The sequence below is a fragment of the Lepidochelys olivacea genome (assembly GCF_965140295.1).
Source record: "Lepidochelys olivacea isolate rLepOli2 genome assembly, chromosome: 4".
Taxonomy (NCBI): Eukaryota; Metazoa; Chordata; order Testudines; family Cheloniidae; genus Lepidochelys; species Lepidochelys olivacea.
This window is the reverse complement of record NC_140414.1, coordinates 97,044,997-97,063,253: the sequence shown is the minus strand read 5'-3', so window position 1 is coordinate 97,063,253 and position 18,257 is coordinate 97,044,997. Positions and strand designations below refer to the sequence as shown.

At 40.0% G+C, this 18,257-nt stretch overlaps 2 protein-coding genes across 10 annotated transcripts in view; one reads left to right on the top strand and one right to left on the bottom strand.

Annotated features, from left to right (window-relative positions):
* FIP1L1 (factor interacting with PAPOLA and CPSF1) overlaps nt 1-15,802 on the top strand; it is a 70,889-nt gene extending 55,087 nt beyond the window's left edge. For 7 of the 8 annotated variants that reach the window (XM_084625836.1, XM_084625838.1, XM_084625839.1 and 4 more), the window contains 3 exons: nt 574-793; nt 14,348-14,485; nt 15,081-15,802. In XM_084625836.1, the coding sequence (XP_084481962.1) occupies nt 574-793; nt 14,348-14,485; nt 15,081-15,228 (506 nt within the window). In that variant the 3' untranslated portion in view covers nt 15,229-15,802. The remainder of the gene's footprint in view (nt 1-573; nt 794-14,347; nt 14,486-15,080) is intronic. The other variant, XM_084625837.1, reaches the window with a different exon arrangement.
* A 120-nt stretch (nt 15,803-15,922) lies between these two features.
* The window catches only part of LNX1 (ligand of numb-protein X 1), a 125,301-nt gene continuing 122,966 nt past the window's right edge, over nt 15,923-18,257 (bottom strand). For both annotated transcript variants that reach the window (XM_084625833.1, XM_084625834.1), the window contains 2 exons: nt 17,924-18,082; nt 15,923-17,099 (listed from right to left, as the gene is read on the bottom strand). In XM_084625833.1, coding sequence (XP_084481959.1) covers nt 16,964-17,099; nt 17,924-18,082 — 295 coding nt within the window. In that variant the 3' untranslated portion in view covers nt 15,923-16,963. The remainder of the gene's footprint in view (nt 17,100-17,923; nt 18,083-18,257) is intronic.

Here is an 18,257-nt window from a genome sequence, read left to right as displayed (position 1 = left end):
TGAGAGAAAATATGGAATGTAACTGTCAAATTGTACATTTAGTTGCAACTATTTTTATTTTGTGCACCTTTTAACTTACATAATGATTTTTTTAAATAATTAAACTGAGCAAAGTAGGAAACACTCTTTTCTCCCCCTTTTTTAATTATACTTTCAGAGCCACAACATTTAAAAGGATCTGTTTGTTCTGGCTGTTTTATTTCCTATTTGCTTGTTTTGCAAAAGTAAAACTAAGCTAATCACATAAAAAAATCTGACCCTTCTTAGGAAGTGTTTGCTTGGCTGTTTTATTTGTAGTGATGTAGAATTTAGACATTCTGCATAATCTACATCTGAATAAACAAAATGTACACTGGTAACCGTACGTCTTCAGAATTAAAATGCAACAGAAGCGTGTCTGAGATCTTGGATTGCCATCGTAATAAAATACTGTACCTAGTTTCAAGTAATATATAGACTTGTGAAAGAAAAATTGTACATGTACAAAACTCTCTCTCTCTCTCATTTCAAGAGCGAATCATATTATATTTTACCAGCTTTTGTTCTTGCTAATACCAGCATTTTTTTCTTTAGTCACCTTTCCGCACCTTGCAGGTTCTGCTCCTTCGTGGCCTAGTCTTGTGGACACAAGCAAACAGTGGGATTATTATGCACGAAGAGAGAAAGATAGGGAACGAGAGAGAGAGAGAGACCGAGAGAGGGATCGTGATCGGGATCGTGATAGGGAACGAGAACGTACCAGAGAGAGAGAGAGGGAACGTGATCACAGCCCAACTCCAAGTGTTTTCAACAGGTTAGTAATAAAATAGTTAACTATAATACTGTATTTAAGTGTTGTGTCCATATTAGGTAGTGTGCTTCAACACTTAAAACCCTTGGTGTGCAGCTGTATGTCTCAAGGAACAAGAGGGTGTGGGTTTTCTTCTCCCTTTGTTTTCTGTTGGAAACTAGCAAAAATTTCCAAATGTAAAACAGAAGTGTAAAAATATACTTTATGTACTAACTACTTATAGAACTGCAGGCATTACGAATGTGATTTAAGCTTTGTGTATGAGGGAGAGAAGCAGTCTTTGACCTCATTAATTCCAAAAACAACTGTGGAATCTGTGGGTTCTCTATTATTTTACAATTGGAATTTCTACTTCTTTTCTGAGAGCAATGTCCACATACAGTTGACTCTAATTTGAAACAGTGGTATTACTGCCTGCTAAAGCTGGGTTGATTAGTTTGGTGGGTTTTGTGAGTAGTTGGAAATGAATAATGTTCTGTCCAAGCTATTTATTTGTGAACTTCAGGCTTCACGAAAAGGTCAAGAACTTTTTGTTTTCAGACAGATAACTCCTTTATTGACATTTCAACTCTTTAATAATTTTTATTTTTTAAGTGATTAAACTTAGACACTACTGCTATCTTCTGTATGTTTTTGTGCACAAGAACAGAGCATTTAATGTTGAATTGGATGTGACACAAATAAGTTGAGGGCTATAGACTTACAAAGTTAGTATAAACGTATTTTGCTTAGGCAGTTTATTTCATGCTTTTCTAGTGGTTGCAAAATATTTTAGGATTAGTCCCTTAACTCTTCAGTTAATTGTTTTGATCGGTTTCATATTTACAGGATATACACATTAGCTATTCAATTGATTTTGGAATTTTCATCTTAATTGTTTTATGTTGCTGAACCTGAGCAGAACACCAGGAATTAGTATTACCTTAGTTGAGAGAAATGGGGTTTTTTTATCATCTTTATCAATCATTACAGGCATAAGAGAATTGTTAAAGATCTAAATTAGATGCAAGAAAACTTAGTTCTTATTTTGTGCAGACATTGACATTGTGATGTTGTGGTCCTGTAGTGTGTCTGTGTTTTGTGTTACAAATTACTGAGTCAGTGTTTAAGAACTTAAGTCCAATTTAAACATCTGTTTCTCAGGCAGCTTGATTGAAGGCCAGAAAGAAGGCTGGTCATTCAAGGGTGCTTGAAATGAACCTTAATGACTTCCAGGCCCAGAGAAGTCTCTGTGTTGCTGCCAGAGATATCCGTAAAGGAGGGGGAAGAGGAGGCCTCAATTTTTTTTTTTTTTTAAATGTGACTAAATTATCCACCATCTGCAGCAAAGCTGCTGCCACATTGCTATGTAAGGAACCAAGAGGCCCTTAACTAGAAAAAAGTAGATTTGGGAGTAACAGAGAAGGTGGGAGAAGATTTAAAAGGACAGATAATTCACATACGGTAATGTTGTTTCTTAAGCTTATTTACAGTTTTGTTTCACTTTTCAAAAATAAAAACACCTGGGAGGAGGAAGAAGGGAACGAGAACTTCACACATCACAAAGATTCATTAAATTTCAGGGAAAGAATACTTACCATTGGTGTCTTTTTTCCTCTCGGTTTAAAACTACCAGAAACAATACTTCTGCGAGTAGGCATCATGTTTTGTGCAGAGAAAACTAAAATGAGGCTATATGCACTTCTATATTTGGCCCTGCAAATGAAAAATCTGTGTTCTATTGCATTTCTTACCAGTGTAAGATAACCCGAGTGCATGTTACTGGAAATGTGCAAGTTAATGTGGTTTTAAATGATCCCACAACCATCTTACCACCTTCTTCCCTTACTACCCCCCTCTGTATATGAAAATTGTGCATATTTTGCTTACATCCCACTCCCTACCGTTCAAATGGTGCCTTCTTTCTTGGATTTTAATCTCTTCAGAGAAAGGACCATGTTTCCTTTGTGCTGAGGTACAGTTTTGAAGTTAGTTATCACTAACAATGTAAAGTGCAAATACTTGATTGACTTCCTCTCCGTATTGGAACTCATTCTTAGCAGGGTATCTTATAAAGAATGAATTCTACTGTTTAAATCAGTTTTAAGGGTTTTAGCAAAATATATGATAAAACTTTCAAATATGGATGCCTTAAGTTAGGTACCTAAATAGAAGTGGGATTTTCAGGTATGTTGAGCATCCTCAACTGTCATTGAAGTGAACAGCAGTTGTAGGTTCTGAGAACCTCTAAAATTATGCCCATTTCTGATTTGATGCCTAAATATGGATTCAGATGTTGATCTTTAGGCACCCATGTTTGAAAATTGTGGGCATAAAGTGTGTGTGTGTGTATGTGGGGCAGGGTGTACACTAACACTTATTGTGTATGTATGTTCAAATATTGTGTGTGCGCACATGCAGTGGTATCAACTATGTGATAAAATAGTGGAGTCATGATTACATTACATTATTACAAAGTTCTGTGTTTTGTCATACACCTTTGACTGCCCTCTATATACTAATCCATCTCTCATTGGGAATATTTCTGACATTCAGAATGTGAGCAGTTTCAAATACACATAGTTTATTACTTTAAGCTACCTGCTAGGCAGAGAAATGTTGGTTCCTTTTGTCCGAAGTTATGGAATCTCTGCTCCTGCTCTGAAGACCCGCTGATCCGTTGCCCAAGGGTGGCTGTATTTGTTCATTGCTGCACCAGGGACTCGTTTTAAGGTCCAATATTACACAACTCTGCAGGGCAAAAAAAACGACTTCAAATTATTGAAAAGGGGTGTGTGACGCATGTTTACCTGTCAGTTGTTCATTTTTGAGGTACAGCAGAATAAAGATACAAGGGAGTAATAAGAAATTATAAGCCCTGCCTCTCTAAAGGTGCACAGTGAGCTAGATTCAATTTGACACGTATAGCCAGAGAAAATTGTTATACATACCAGGATCCAGTCACCTTTATACTTTAGGGTGACTAAGGTGCAAGCAAGATAAAAAAGCATTTACAATTTTAGGTTGTGTGAGAGAAAATTGAATAACTCCAGAGTTGGACAGGAATGATGATAGTAAGCAGATATAGGTAACAATAGTTATTGTACAGAGAATAAACTATTCCACTTCTCCTCATCTCTCCCCTCCCAATGGCACACCTAATCAACCATTTCATTGTTGAATTGCTGATGTAATCCAGTGCTGTGTGCCTGATGGATTGTCATAGTTTTAATGACAAAAAGGATAACTATTACAAAGGACTTGGATCTTGGGGAGAAGGGAAGGTGATACGTACCTGGTTGGTTGAGTCTCAGACGTGTGGCCTGCTTAGAGGGCTAGAAAGAAACTGGTACAGAGAGGAGTCCGTTCTAGAAATCTAGGATATTGCTTTTTTCACTTCAACAACATGGATTGTATTTATCTGGAATTAGCTTTTACAGAGTTTTGACTAAATATGCTGGGCATACAGCTTCTTTTAATCTCATTTTATTGCTCTGTTTTAATTCTTTGGTTTTTTACCTATAGCCAAGGTGGCTTTAGACTGAGAATGTCATGCAGACCATCCTGAATAATTTCAACCTCCTAAAAAGAGGTAGCAAAAGGAAGCTTATCTGGATCCTATTGCACTTGGATTTGTCTGTCAAAAAGGGCACTGATTAAATATTAGATTCTTCGTTGAGTGGTGTCTCTAGAGGTGCTTCACTTTGTGTGTGCTGGTGTACGTGTGCCTGGGAGTGGAGGTCTTCAATAGCAGTTTCTGTTGGGCTCATCCCCATCACAGACTGTAAGGGTGTCTATATAGCACTGTGTGACCCAGCATCCGTCAGTTCCTTCTCAACTGTCCTTGGTCTGCGACAGAGCCTCTAGCAGATCCCTTCGTCGCTCGTTGTAGTGCCTTTAGATGTTTTAAGTTTCCGTTTTAGATAGTTAGCAGTTTTTTTTTCTCTCTCATTCTCCCTGGGAAAAAAAATGTCTTTCCTCCCTGTTATTTCCTAGTAGAGATTCCAGAGTCCTTCCCAATCGGGAAGTTCTTCCCTCACGGAACTATGCCCAGATCCCCTGACTTTAAGAGGTGCCTCTCTTGCCATGAGGCCATTCCCATGAGCGATGGGGATTCCTGGTGCATTTTGTGCCTGGAAGAAGGGCACATATATCAGCAGTTGCTCCTGCTGCCTTAATTTAAAGGCACAGGCCAGAAAAGACTGTGACCTCAAACTCAAGTTTAATTATGATGGAGAACACATTACGGCCCGCCTGAGATCCTTGTCCTGAGACCTCTTTTCTGCAGCACTGATTCGCCTCAACTGCCAACCCCGACTGCTCGCGCGCTGCTAAGAAAGTTTGCTCTCTCCTGTCCAGAAGACAAAAAATGCGTCCTGGGTTCACACTCCAAGGAGCCACCCCATCTCCCTGTGAGATCTGTGGCTGCCATGTCTTCTTCACTGAGATGTAGCTGTTCTGTCACATGAGTACCTCCGGTACTGGCACTATTGGCAGGCCCAAAGACCCCAAGAGGGCAGGACCGCATGAAAGGATTACACCATGTGAGACTGACAAGGGTAATGTGAAAACCTCCAAGTTGGCTCCACCATCCATACTGAAACATATGGCTCTGAGTGATGAAACCACCGGCACCACAGAGGCCCTCGGCACCAATGAAGCTGTCAACACCATCTGGTGGACATTCGGCAAGCTACACCCTGTCTGCTGGTACTGACAAGCTTTGCACTGATGCCTCATTCTAGGACATCTCAACACATGATGCCAATGATGCTTAACTCAACTATCCTCTCACAGGAGGGCCTTATGTAGCTGCTCTCCATCTTCCTCGGTATCCAGGTCCCTGGAGCCAAAGCTAGAATTTCTGGAGGAGCAAGAGGAGAAATGAGAGGAAGAAAGCAGACCACTGGCCAACATCTTGTTCTCTCTATATGAGGCAATCATGCCATCGCCTCCCACTGTGGATGACTTCAGACACTTCCAAGAACTCTTTCGACACAGACAAGTGTAGCGGACACTCTACAGATCCCATGAGAGTCTGTGAGCAACAACATAAGTTGTTAGACATCTTACAGGCCTTCACATAGGCAAGAATCACGCTTCCTGTCAACGAAGCCTTATTACACCTAGTTAAGGTAATCTGGGAGACCGCTGCATCTACGCCACCAGTCTGCAAGCGGGTGGACAAAAAATATATATATCCTTGCCAAAAAAAAAAGATGGTTTTTTTTATTTTTCCACCTAACCCCTAATTCCCTCATAGTTAATGCAGTGAATGAGAGAGGGAGAAAACGTCATTCTCGGACAGCCCCTGCAATAAAGAATGGAAGAGGCTAGATCTCTTCGGGTCCACACTCCTGTCCAGGATCACGAGGTGCTTCTATAAAATATAACCATTTGAACTACTCTAAGTTCACTGACTTACTGCAACATATCCTGGACAACAAGAAGGAGCAATTTCAGGTGCTTATAACTGAAAGACAGCCGTTGGGACGGACAGTGCTACTGGCCTCTCTGGGTGCGCCCGACACTGCAGCCCAATCCATAGCCACAGCTGTGGTCATGAGACACGCATCGTGGCTACATCTGTCGGGGTTCCCCAAAGAAGTTCAGACCATACTGGAGGATAGCCCGTTTGGGGGCCCCAAACTCTTCACCAAGCTTACTGATGAGTCCCTTCATTCCCTGAAGAATTCAAGGCAACACTATGCTCCCTCAGCATTTATTCACCAAAACAAAGAAGATGTCAAACTACTGCTAGTTCTCGTCCTCCACTTTTTGGCCCCTAATGATACTACAACACACAACGTAGATGCCAGAGACCCCTCTCCTAAACGTAAGCAGGGCCCAGCTCAGTCAACTGCTCTTCATCCTTCCACCTCCAAGCAGCAGTTCTGAAAGTTACGTCGAGACCCTGAGAGCTCTCCCCCTGAATCAAATGCAGCAACCATCCATATTATCTCACCAGTTTGGCAGCCATTTGACCCCGTTCTACCCAGCATGGCAGACAATCACCTCCAACAAGTGGGGGTTGGAAATTATAGACAAGGGTTACTCAATTCCATTCCTCTCCCTCCCATACACCCATCCCCCTTTCCGTCCGTCTTCACCTTTCTCACAACCATCTCTTATGGGAGGAATTAAGCCACCTTCTGCAACTGGGAGCCATAGAACCAGTCCCGTTACATCACAGAGGGAAAGGCTTTTATTCCAACTACTTCATAATAAAAAAGAAAAACAGCAGATGGAGACCTATCCTCGATTTGAAGTACCTCAATAAGTTAACAAACTCCAGTGCTTCAAGATAGTCGCATTAGTAATTGATAATCCCAGCTTTGCAACATAGGGACTGGCTCTCAACCCTCAATCTCCAAGATGCATATTTCCACATCTCTATATACCCTTTAGACAGACGGTTTCTCAGATTTGCCCTACAGTTGGACCATTATCAATACAAGGTACTATCCTTTGGCCTCTCTACGGCTCCCAGAATTTTTTCCAAGGTTTTAGCAGCTCTGGGAATACACCTCTGCAAACAATAAGGAGTCATGATATTTCCTTATCTCAACAACTGCCTAATAAAGGCCTCCTTTCAACATGATGCACTCCAGGCCATAGGAGAGACAATGAACCTCCGGTCTAGGCCTCGAAACAAACACGCAAAAATCAGTACTGACGCTAATACAACTGGAATGTATCAGAGCACAGTTGGACACAATAGAGGTCAAAGCCTTCCTTCCAACTCACAGATTCAACTCAATTGTCAGTTTAATTTCCAAGGTGCAAACCAGTCCACAGATCTCTGCCAGAACTCGCAGGCAACTACTAGGTAATATGGCAGCAATTACATTCATTGTCAAACACTCTAGATTGCCTATGCACAGCCTCCAGAACTGGCTTCCAACGATCTACTTACCGCACAGACACAACCTGAATAAATTGCTATTGGTACCACTCAAGATCAAACTGTAATTAGAAGAATGGTGGACAAATCACCAGAATGTCTGCAGGGGGGAGTCCCCTTTTTCCAGCCTCCTCTGTAATTGCTCCTGACGACAGCTCCCTCCTTGGTTGGGGTGCACATTTACAGAACCACACAATACAGGGCGAATGGTCCCTTCAGAATCTATGCCCCAATCAATCTTCTAGAGCTACGTGCAGTCTGCAGTGCATGCAGTGCATGCCTCCGCTTTCTTCCATTAATCAAGAACACACGCATCAGAGTATTGAGGGACAAATGTCTCTTGCATGTTTTACATCAATAGGTTAAGGGGGATCCAGGTCTTAGACTCTGTGCACTGAAGCCATAAGGTTATGGAACAGGTGTATCTGACACAGTATCCATATCTTCGCCGTGTACATACTTGGTCACCAGAACACCACAGCAGACTCCCCAAGCGAGAAGTCCTCACAAGATATGAGGAGATGCAGCCGATTTTCAACCAGTGGGGGTTTTCGAGCAAGACCTGTTCGCCACACCCGACAATGCCAAATGCTCACATTTTGTCATGAGGGCGGGCCTTGGCCATCAATCCCTTGGAGACACCTACCTTATTGCATGGAACGCATCTCTTCTCTGTACCTTTCCACCCTTTCCCTTTCTTTTCAGGGTACTGCACAAAATACAAGTAGAACAGGGCAGAGTCATTCTGATAGCTCCGAACTGGCCCTGACAGATATGGTACCCTTATCTCCTGTGCATGGCAGTCTGTCCTCCTATAACCCTTCACCCAGAGCCACACCTCTCTCAGCATGCAGGCACAATTCTCCACCCCAACCTGGAAATTCTTCACCTGAAGGCCTGACTCCTTCCTGGTTTCAGCTCCTGAGACGACCTGCTTTATGGACGTACAAGAAATCCAACCACTTGCCAGACTTACCTACACAAATGGAAAAGATTCTAGACCAGTGTGACACTATGCATACTTCAGCGCTTCACGCTCCTCTGCCACCCATTTTGGACTACATTCTCGAACTCAAGAAGTCCGGACAATCTCTGAGCTCTATTTGCATACACCTGGCTGCCATCACCACCTTCCACTGCAGAGTCAAAAGACTATTCTGTTTTTACCATCCCATGCCAAAATGATTTCTAAGGCCCTCCAAAATATCCTGAGGTTCGAGATCCAACCCTGTCTTGGGACCTTAGCTTAGTCCTGTGCTGCTTCACCAACTCCCCATTTGAACTCATGGCCTCCCAGTCCTATATCCACTTGTCCATGCAAATGCCTTTGTCATAGCAATCACATCTGCTCAATGAGTAGGTGAGATAGGTGCCCTCATGGCGCACCTCCCATGTGCAGTCTTCTACAAGGATAAGGTCACATTACGACCCAACCTGAAATTCTTGCCCAAAGTCTTATCGTCCTTTCACTTGAACCAACCGCTCCACCTTTCATCATTCTTCCCCAAGCTATATGAAAACTAACATGAGGCAATGCTACACACTCTGGAAGTAAGGAGAGCCTTAGACTTCTACCTCAAATGACCTGAATCATTCAGACAATCACTGTGCTTATTCCTTTCTACGACTGAAAGGTCAAAAGGATCTGCCATGTCAAAGCAAAGATTTTCAAAATGGATGTCTCAGTGCATTCATTTTTGTTATCGACAACGTAATCTACAGACCTCAGCAGGAACTCAAACGTATTATACCTGATTGCTGTCCACCTCAATAGCCTTCCTGAATAATGGACATTTGTGAGGCTACCACTTGGGCTTCATCGGACATATTCATCCAACATTATGCGATCACCCATGACGCACTATCCAGTACATTACAAGGACACACCGTCCTATCCTTACTCTTCTGTACTGCTCCGAAGCCTCAACCTTCCAACACTGCTAAAGTGAAGCACCCATAGGGACACCACTCGAAGAAGAAGAGAGGGTTACTCACCTTGTGCAGTAACTGAGTTTCTTCGAGATGTTTGTCTCTGTGAGTGCGCCACTACCTGCCCTCCTCTGCTCTGCTTTGAAGTTCAAACATGGACCCGGCAGTGGCGAAGAAACAGTGTGGTTAGGTTGCACCATGCTGTATAGATGCTGTTCACAGCGTGTGACGGAGGAGCTCATATGCGGACCAATGGACGCTGCTACCAAAGAGCTCCAGTCCCAGGCACAGGAGTGCAGGGGATGCCAGCACATCTAAAGTGGAGCACCCATAGGGTGACACATCTCGAAAAACCTCAGTTACTGCACAGAGTAGCTAACTCTCTCATCCTCTGCCTCAGGGGAGGTCTTACAAGCACATAGGAAGTGCCTAATGACTACAGATGGAAACCAGGTGTAAAGTGACAGGGGAATTCCTAGCTTGCTAGTGGGGCACACAGGATTTATTCCTAGCCTGGAAGGTCCTAATATATTGGACCATTCAAACTGTGATTTTTGTTTTGCATGCAGAAAAGCTGGGTTTGGTCATGTTTAGAATTTTTCATACACCTCTACCCCAATATAACGCGACCTGATATAACACGAATTTGGATATAACGCGGTAAAGCAGTGCTCTGGGGTGGGCGGGCTGTGTGCTCTGGTGGATCAGCGCGTGAGCATGTCTGGCTCCGACACGCTGCTCTGAGTGGCGTGTTAAGGGTGCCCAGGCCGGGGCCGAGGGGTTGGATAAGGGGCAGAGGGTCTGGTGGGGGGGTGGATGTTTCGGAGGTTCTGGGGGCGGGACGGGGAACGGGGGCGTTGGGTAGGGCATGGGAGTCCTGGGGGGCCTGGCAGGGGGCGGGGGTATGGATAGGTGTGGGGGCAGTCAGGGGAGGGGGGGTTGGATGGGTCGGGGGTTCTGAGGGGTCAGTCAGGGGGCGGGAAGTGACTATTAATAGCGGAAATGCTCGAGGCCAAAGCAAGTTCGATATAATGCTGTTTCACCTATAACGTGGTAAGATTTTTTGGGTCCCGAGGACCGCGCTATATCTGGGTAGAGATGTAGTTCCCGTCGAATCCTTTGTCATCTGCATTTGGTAGTAAGATCTTGAACTGTCAAATAAGAGGGATTTAAAAAATAGTGTCAACTTTGAAACCTCTCTGGAATATTTTTAAAATAATTTTCTATAGCTCTTTTTGGCAAATACAGAATATGAAAAAGGTGTGATGAAAAAGGTTTTGGCCTTTATGTTTTAAACTTGAAAGCATAGCAAGCATTTGACTTCTTATGTTAAACTCATCAGAGGTAACATTCCATATTCCAAAGTTAACTCTTTACATTAGACTTCAATCAGCAATTTTTTGATCTTGGGAACTAGATTTCAGGTAGGGGGAAATCCACTAAATTATATTTTATTTTTCTCTGGCTTTGGGTTTGTTTTGTTTTTTTTGCTACAAAGTGGCAAAAATGTTAGGCTCTTTGAACTGTGCTGAACATCTCTATTTCAAGGGTGTCTTCAGTGAGGGAATTATTATGCACTGATTTCAAATTTGGTACTCAATTGCTCTATTTTCAGACCTGGCTTACCCATTTTAATGCCAGTAAGATATTTTTGTGATTTTAGACATGGGGTGAAATTTCAGTTTATAATTTATAATATTTGAAGCACATAGAAGTATAATTTATATTCAAGAAGTATATTCATAATCTCAACCTACAATGTTATCAATTTCAAGATTTTTTTTTTATTATAAGACATTTAAAACATTTTACTCTTTTTAATAGAAGGGATATATACTTTAAAATAGATGATCTAGACAGATGTTACGTAAGCTTTCCATAAGCTCTATCAGTGTTTCTCAATTCTAACCTGAAACAACCTTTTTATTCCAGAGCTGAGCCTCTCATAACTAGACTGACTAGTCATGTTTAGTTTTTGAGACATGGGCTAAATTTATTCAGAATTAGAACACACTTCCACTTTAGGCCAAATCAAGATTGAAATTGTGAACTAGAAAAGTAATGTGAACTATCCACCAGGTCTTTCTTAATTCTTAAGAAATAATTGCTAATTAATTAATAATGTTAAATAATTAGCATTTCTAATGCTGTATACACTGCACAGGTTGGGAAATGTCTGAAGTGCTGTACCACACTGATCTGTGCCCCACTGCAGCTCCACTCCACAAGGGCCTAATGTCCTCTTTGAGTTTATTCAGCCCTATCTCCTGTATACTATTGTTAACCTAGGCTGCCCTCTCTCAGTATGACATGTTTTGGAAACTGTGGGTTGATATTTGCAGAATTTTCTGCTTAAATTCATGTGACGTTTGATTGGTCAGCTTTTTTTTTCCCATCAGTGGAATGGCTGTGATGTGAGGAAATATGTAGTGGAACAGAAGTTTGGTTATGGACATTTTCCCTTCACAGCATCTCACAGTAGAGTGGAAATTGAGGGGTAAACTCATTAATTTCAAATCTGTTATACTCTCTCTGCAGTTGGGATTCAGCAAAGTTTCTTTTTCTAGCAAAATTACTTCACCTTATTCTGGTGTTGGGCACCCAAGAGGAATGAGTGTGTGTTGTGGATTCAACACAATAAGTACCTTGTGTGTTTCATGTAGCTTATTAAGTACTACCCCATACTCCTCAAACTGGTCATGGAACAGTCTGATTTAAGCCTTAATCAATTCCCTATCTATTGTTTTTTGTATAGGTATGTTGTAATTGTAGGTTTTATTTTGAGCCATAGTGTGAATGTGAATATGCTTTTGAATAAATGTTTTTTTCTTTTAGATTTAAAGTAGTGTCTCCCACAACATAAGACCATGCTTTATATCAATTTGTATACTCCCTCATCTTTGGTTGTAACTACAGTTACGTTTTCATAATGCAAAACATTTAGAGGAACATTGTTAGTCAATCCAATTGTATTACTTAGCAATGAATCATTACTGTGAGTTAACCAACGGTAGTTATTATTGTCCCATATTTTGACAGAGGAAATATTTTAACATATTGTGGAGAAACAGATGACATTCCTTGGCTTCCTTTATCATTTCTCCATTTGTTAAAGTGCTGTGTAATATTTTGGGAATTAGTGTTCTGTAACTTCCGAGGAAATACTTCAAATTTTACCCAAGATTTAACTGCCAATAACAGTCCTAATTTTACTGCTCCACAGCAGTAAAATATAGAGACCCATAGTGAGACTTGGCAGTACTTGTTCCGGTGTTGATTTCCTTCCCGCCAACACACACACATACACACAAGTCATGCTCTGGCCTGGAGTAGTCAGATGCAGTGGTCCTATTAAAGAAATGGCTACTGGACACATTGTGGCAAATCAGTCTTCCCTCATTCAAATTCTCACTTCATTGAGATGTGGGGAATCTGTGGAGCTGGGTTCTAATGCATGTAGAAGGCATTTTCCCTGCACAGCCTCCCCAAATCCTTCCTCATTAGTGGAGCCACATGGATTCTTCTGTACACAGGGTCCCCTGACCACGAAGGAAAAGTCAGCAATATTTTGCTTTAGAATAGACTGAAAATGTGGAGCTTTAGTTTTTGCTTTAACTTAATGGCTTCTAAGTTCTAATTCCTTTTGGCTAGTTACTGACTCAAAAAGTTGGGTCACATCAGTCTGTAGTTTTCTTTCAGGATCTTAATTTGTAAAGATCTCCCCTTTATTTTCTGAGCTATGGAAACTAAGAATTCATATGACATGTTCCTATTCAATCAATTTATCTTCTTTGAACAGCATAGGTGTCAAATTGCACCTATGACACTGCATCTGTTTTTTTAACCAAGTAATAAATAATACTCACCTCTTACATAGAGCTTTTTCATAAGCAGATCTCAAAGCAAGGAGAAAGTAGATTGGATACATATTATTGGCAGCGGGTGCATAAGAAGATAATGTTAAAATCTGTTGTGTTTTCTGTTGGACTAAACTCAAATAGGTATTACTATCAACTTCTTATTTCATGGAACACTTCATTGACTTTGTGTGTGTTTTTAGGAGGACAGGAACATGTTACAGTACACGTTTAAACTAAGATGTTATGAAGCCTTACCAAAGTTAAATATTTTACGGGATCTTATATATTTTATAGTATCTTTTACAGTGCATTGAGGCCTCCTATATACTTAGTTTCTTCCTTCGTGGCTGTTACTGCATGTCATCACTAAGACTTACTGAAGATTTCACTGAACATGCTCAAATGCTTTTTAACATGTCAGAGGTGCTGATAAGAAATAGCCAGTATGTTCTTTCAAAACCTCATTTGTAAAGTGTGAGCTCAAAACTGTACAACTATAACATACCATCCAGATGAGGATTAAGTAAAATAAATTTTCACTACTTACGATTTTCATACAAAGTTTGTTATTGCATAAAAAACTCTGCATATATTTAATAAGATGCTGCTAACATCTCCTTTTTCCCAACCCAAATACACCCTTATGTCAAAATATCAAAGACTTCAGATCTAAAATTACAACAATCCTTATATTCTACCCCTTAGGTTAAGCAACTTTAATGTCTTTTTAACATACATTGTAGATGGTATTAATGAATTCTGACAAATACGTTAAGTTTGGTTTGCCATTTGTTGTGTAAATGTTAGAATGTGTGGTCCCCCCCACCCCCACCCCCGGCTGCTTTAACATTTCACTGGCATGTGAAAGATTTTTCTTCTCATCAGTGATGAAGAACGATACAGGTACAGAGAATATGCCGAAAGAGGCTATGAGCGTCACAGAACAAGCAGAGAGAAAGAGGAACGACACAGAGAAAGGAGACATAGAGAAAAAGAAGAGACTCGACACAAATCATCTCGAAGGTTTGATCTTTAATAGTGTAGAAAAATGACAGTCGGAGTATCATGAAAAGGTTGCAAAGATCCTGATGTGCTGCCTGCAGCAAATCTGCCATGTAAAAGATGTATAGCTGACAAGAGATGTTGGTCCAGGGTTACTGTGTAATGTCTCTACCAGCTTCAGCAGGGGCAGTGTGTAAAATCCTTTGTCTGGACCTTACTGGTATACTTCGTATAAGGAGCATAAGTGAGGGGGAGTAACAAAAACATTAAAAGAATCACAATAGGGACTTTCTTAAGCTGTAAGAATAAAGCCTTGTAGTTAGAATAGGTAGAGGGGAGAGGATTTATCATTCCTAGTTTAAAAAAAAAAAAAAAGTGTGGATGCATATAAACCATTTATTAAAAATGAAGCTTGAGTGTGATGCACATTTATGTTCTGATGATCACTTCCTAGTCTTATTTGTCCACATTTTCAAGTACTGCACATGACATTAAAACTGCAGGTGTCAGTTCTCTTGTATGAGAACTCTGCCTCTTGCTTCCTTACGTTATGTTTGAGGGCCTGTTTAATAGTGGAGTATGCATCTGTCTGAGCATTTTCCTCTCTTTGTCTTAGTAACAGCAGGCGTCGTCATGACAGTGAAGAAGGGGACAGCCACAGGAGGCACAAACACAAAAAATCCAAAAGAAGCAAAGAAGGAAAAGAAGCTAGTGGTGAACCTGCCCCTGAACAGGAAACCACTGAAGCTGCTCCAGTGGAATAGGCATGTGTGATATTTGCCTACTTGCAATTACTAGTGCCAGAAATAGATTACTATAAATCTTGTTATTTTTCTGGGTATTAAAGAAATTTTGCTCTTAATCTCATTCTGTTAGTACAAAATATAAGGTTAATTTGTTTTTTGAAAATAAAAGAGTGAATTTTTCATGTTAAGTTAAGATTCATGGATTGACTTTGTCTTATTTTTAAGATACTATAAGACAAAGTGCAGTGGTGGCTTCTGAGGTCTAGAGGGTGGTGCTGTTGCAGTACTGTACAGGAAACCTACACCCAAAATACTGGACCCAGTCTCTTGTTGCCTAAGACAGTAGGAACTATGGAAGTTTATTCTTCTCCTGAGTTGAGGTTGGTTTGCGTTCACATTACTGCATACTAATACCTACCAGTACATCCGTAACAGTGCTAATGGATCTCTGAAGTTTATATAATGAACTCAAAGGGCAAAGCTAAACAGCTCATCCTTTTGTGTGCCACAGGAGAAGAGTGAGAGGCATTTGAGAAACTTTTGCTGGAAGTTATGGCAAAAACATTAAATATGCACATTATTTTTCATGTGATCAGAGAGTATGACCCTTATTTATATTACATATAAAATGTTAAAACCTTTAACACAACTTTCAAATGTACGAGTGAGTTCAGGAAGATGATTTAAGTAGCTCATAGGATTGGAGGTTAGATAACCAGTTAATAGAAACCAAAAGTAGTTATCCATCAGTCCTGCTGCTCTGACCTATGTAAAATGAAGTTGGTCTTCGCATATTTTTGAGAGACAGCTGTCCACATCGCAATAAAAATTAATGGCCTGATCCTTTTCCCCTTTAAAGTTAATGGGAAAGAGCATCTGACTTCAAAATATCAATAATTTCCATAGAGGCCCCTACAATTGTTTAAGCAAAGAAAATAAACTACCTTCTCACTTTTGGACATATTCCATCCAGAAAAGGTTTGAGTCTAGCAAAATTTACACTGCCACTATCCAAGTGGATAATTTGTAGTCAATCTGGCAATACTTAATTTTTTAAAATTCATGGATAAATAATGTTTAAATATGAAGTCCTAATCTTGCTGGGTTAATCAGAAACTTTGGGAAAAATTATGGTTACTTTTTTTCTGGTTTTCTTGAAGGAAAGAACATGTCTGTACAATAGTTACGTTTATTTTTAGTAAGAAATAAAATCTCATTCACAGTATTACATCCTAACAAGCAAAATATTTGAAAGTCTTGAAAATATCAGCATCATACTGACCATGAAAAGGAACATTATTTGATCAAAGTGCTTTTCACATGTTGGGTAGAAACAGTCAACTGATTTACAAAAATATTTCAAGTTTATCATTTCAAGAGTACTGCCACATATTTTTCCAAGTTACATATCCATAACTTTTTTTATAAATTGAAAACGGTAGTGAACAGAATTGCTGCTGCTTCTTAATGGACTTTGATTATTAACATGAATCAAATATAAAAATACAAACGTAAAACACATGAGAATTGTACCCTGATCTATAATTTCAGTAGCTTTGCTTTTTTCTTAAGTGCATGTTACTCTGACAGGTGCCATGTTTTCTCAAGACTATCTTGACATGCAAACTTACAATTCACGAACTTTTATTTACAAATATACAGTCGACCAAAAAACTGTAGGAAAACTGATGTCCATAGTAAATAGCTTGTTTTCTGTGTCAAATGATTTGTCATTTTTCCATGAATACTTGTTTTATAAAAAAGTGCCAGGCCAGGACATAAGAGTGAGAGTAATTTTTCCTTTCAGTTCTTTGAGCATCCTTGCCAAACAGGCATGCATCATTCCTGATGTATTCCTGCCGTTGACAGCAAGGAGGATATCACCGCATCTGAAAAATTAAAAATGTAGATAAGATTTTAGTTAAAACACTTAAAACCAAGAAGAGATCCTGATCTCAAAAAACTTTCTTGCCAATTCAGCTGCTTTGGCTGACTCTATAACATTGTGTCACCACTTTGCCAGAAGGATGGCAACTACTAAGAGGGACCAAAAGAGGGGGGGGGGGGGTGAAAAAGTTGAGTGCTCTGAAGGTAAGCCGTTGAAAGAATCCTTGTGTTCTTACTCTACCATGTATTTGTTCTTTCCTGGCATTCCTTTACAAATCAGATATATATGGAGGAAAATATGAAATCAGAGCTCTTTTTTCAGATCTGTGTGTGCCAGGTAAAATTAACTGGTTATTGGACAGTAAAACGCTGTATAAGAATTTACAGGTCATCTATATTTTATCACACACACCTAGTATTGGATTTAAATTACATTTTTAGTTGTCAGTATAGAAGTATATGCATAATTAAGATAACTGTTACTTTGTAAATAACATACACTATTTCACAGATATCTTTTATTATATGTAGATGTTAATAGTTATACACTTGATAATATTTTGCCAGGAAAGCAAGTTGTTTAAGCACAGGATTCTATTTCAGATTCTATTCCTAGCTCTGTCAAAAAGGGCCCAATTTTATACTCAGCTGGTTTCAATGGAAGTTTTCATTGGACTGGTATGAAATTGAGCCCTCTTTGTGACCTTCAGCAAGACACTTGGTCTCTCTGGACCACAGTCTCCTTATTTTAAGACTTAATTCTATGAATATTATAAAGCCCTTTTGAGTTCCTTAGATGAAGAGTACTATTTAAATATTAGTTTACCTAATTCTTCCATCATTGTATGCTGGTGTGCCTCCAACGATGGATTTGATAAAGAATGGTTTGTTTCCACTGTGTTCTTCATAACCACCTACGATGCTGAAGCCAAGACTTCCTGCTGTATTTCTTCGTAATACAATTTCTTTGCAGCTGTACAAATACCTGAAACAAATCAGTCTAATTAATGTCTCAGGATTAAGTTAAGTTTGTTTATTTGATGCATCTGCCTTTCTAGGTACTGGTAGCATGTTTGGGGACTGCTAAACGCCAAAGTTCCATTGAAGAAGATATTTCAACTGAGATTGGACTTCATTTAAATCATAACTTAAAAACAACA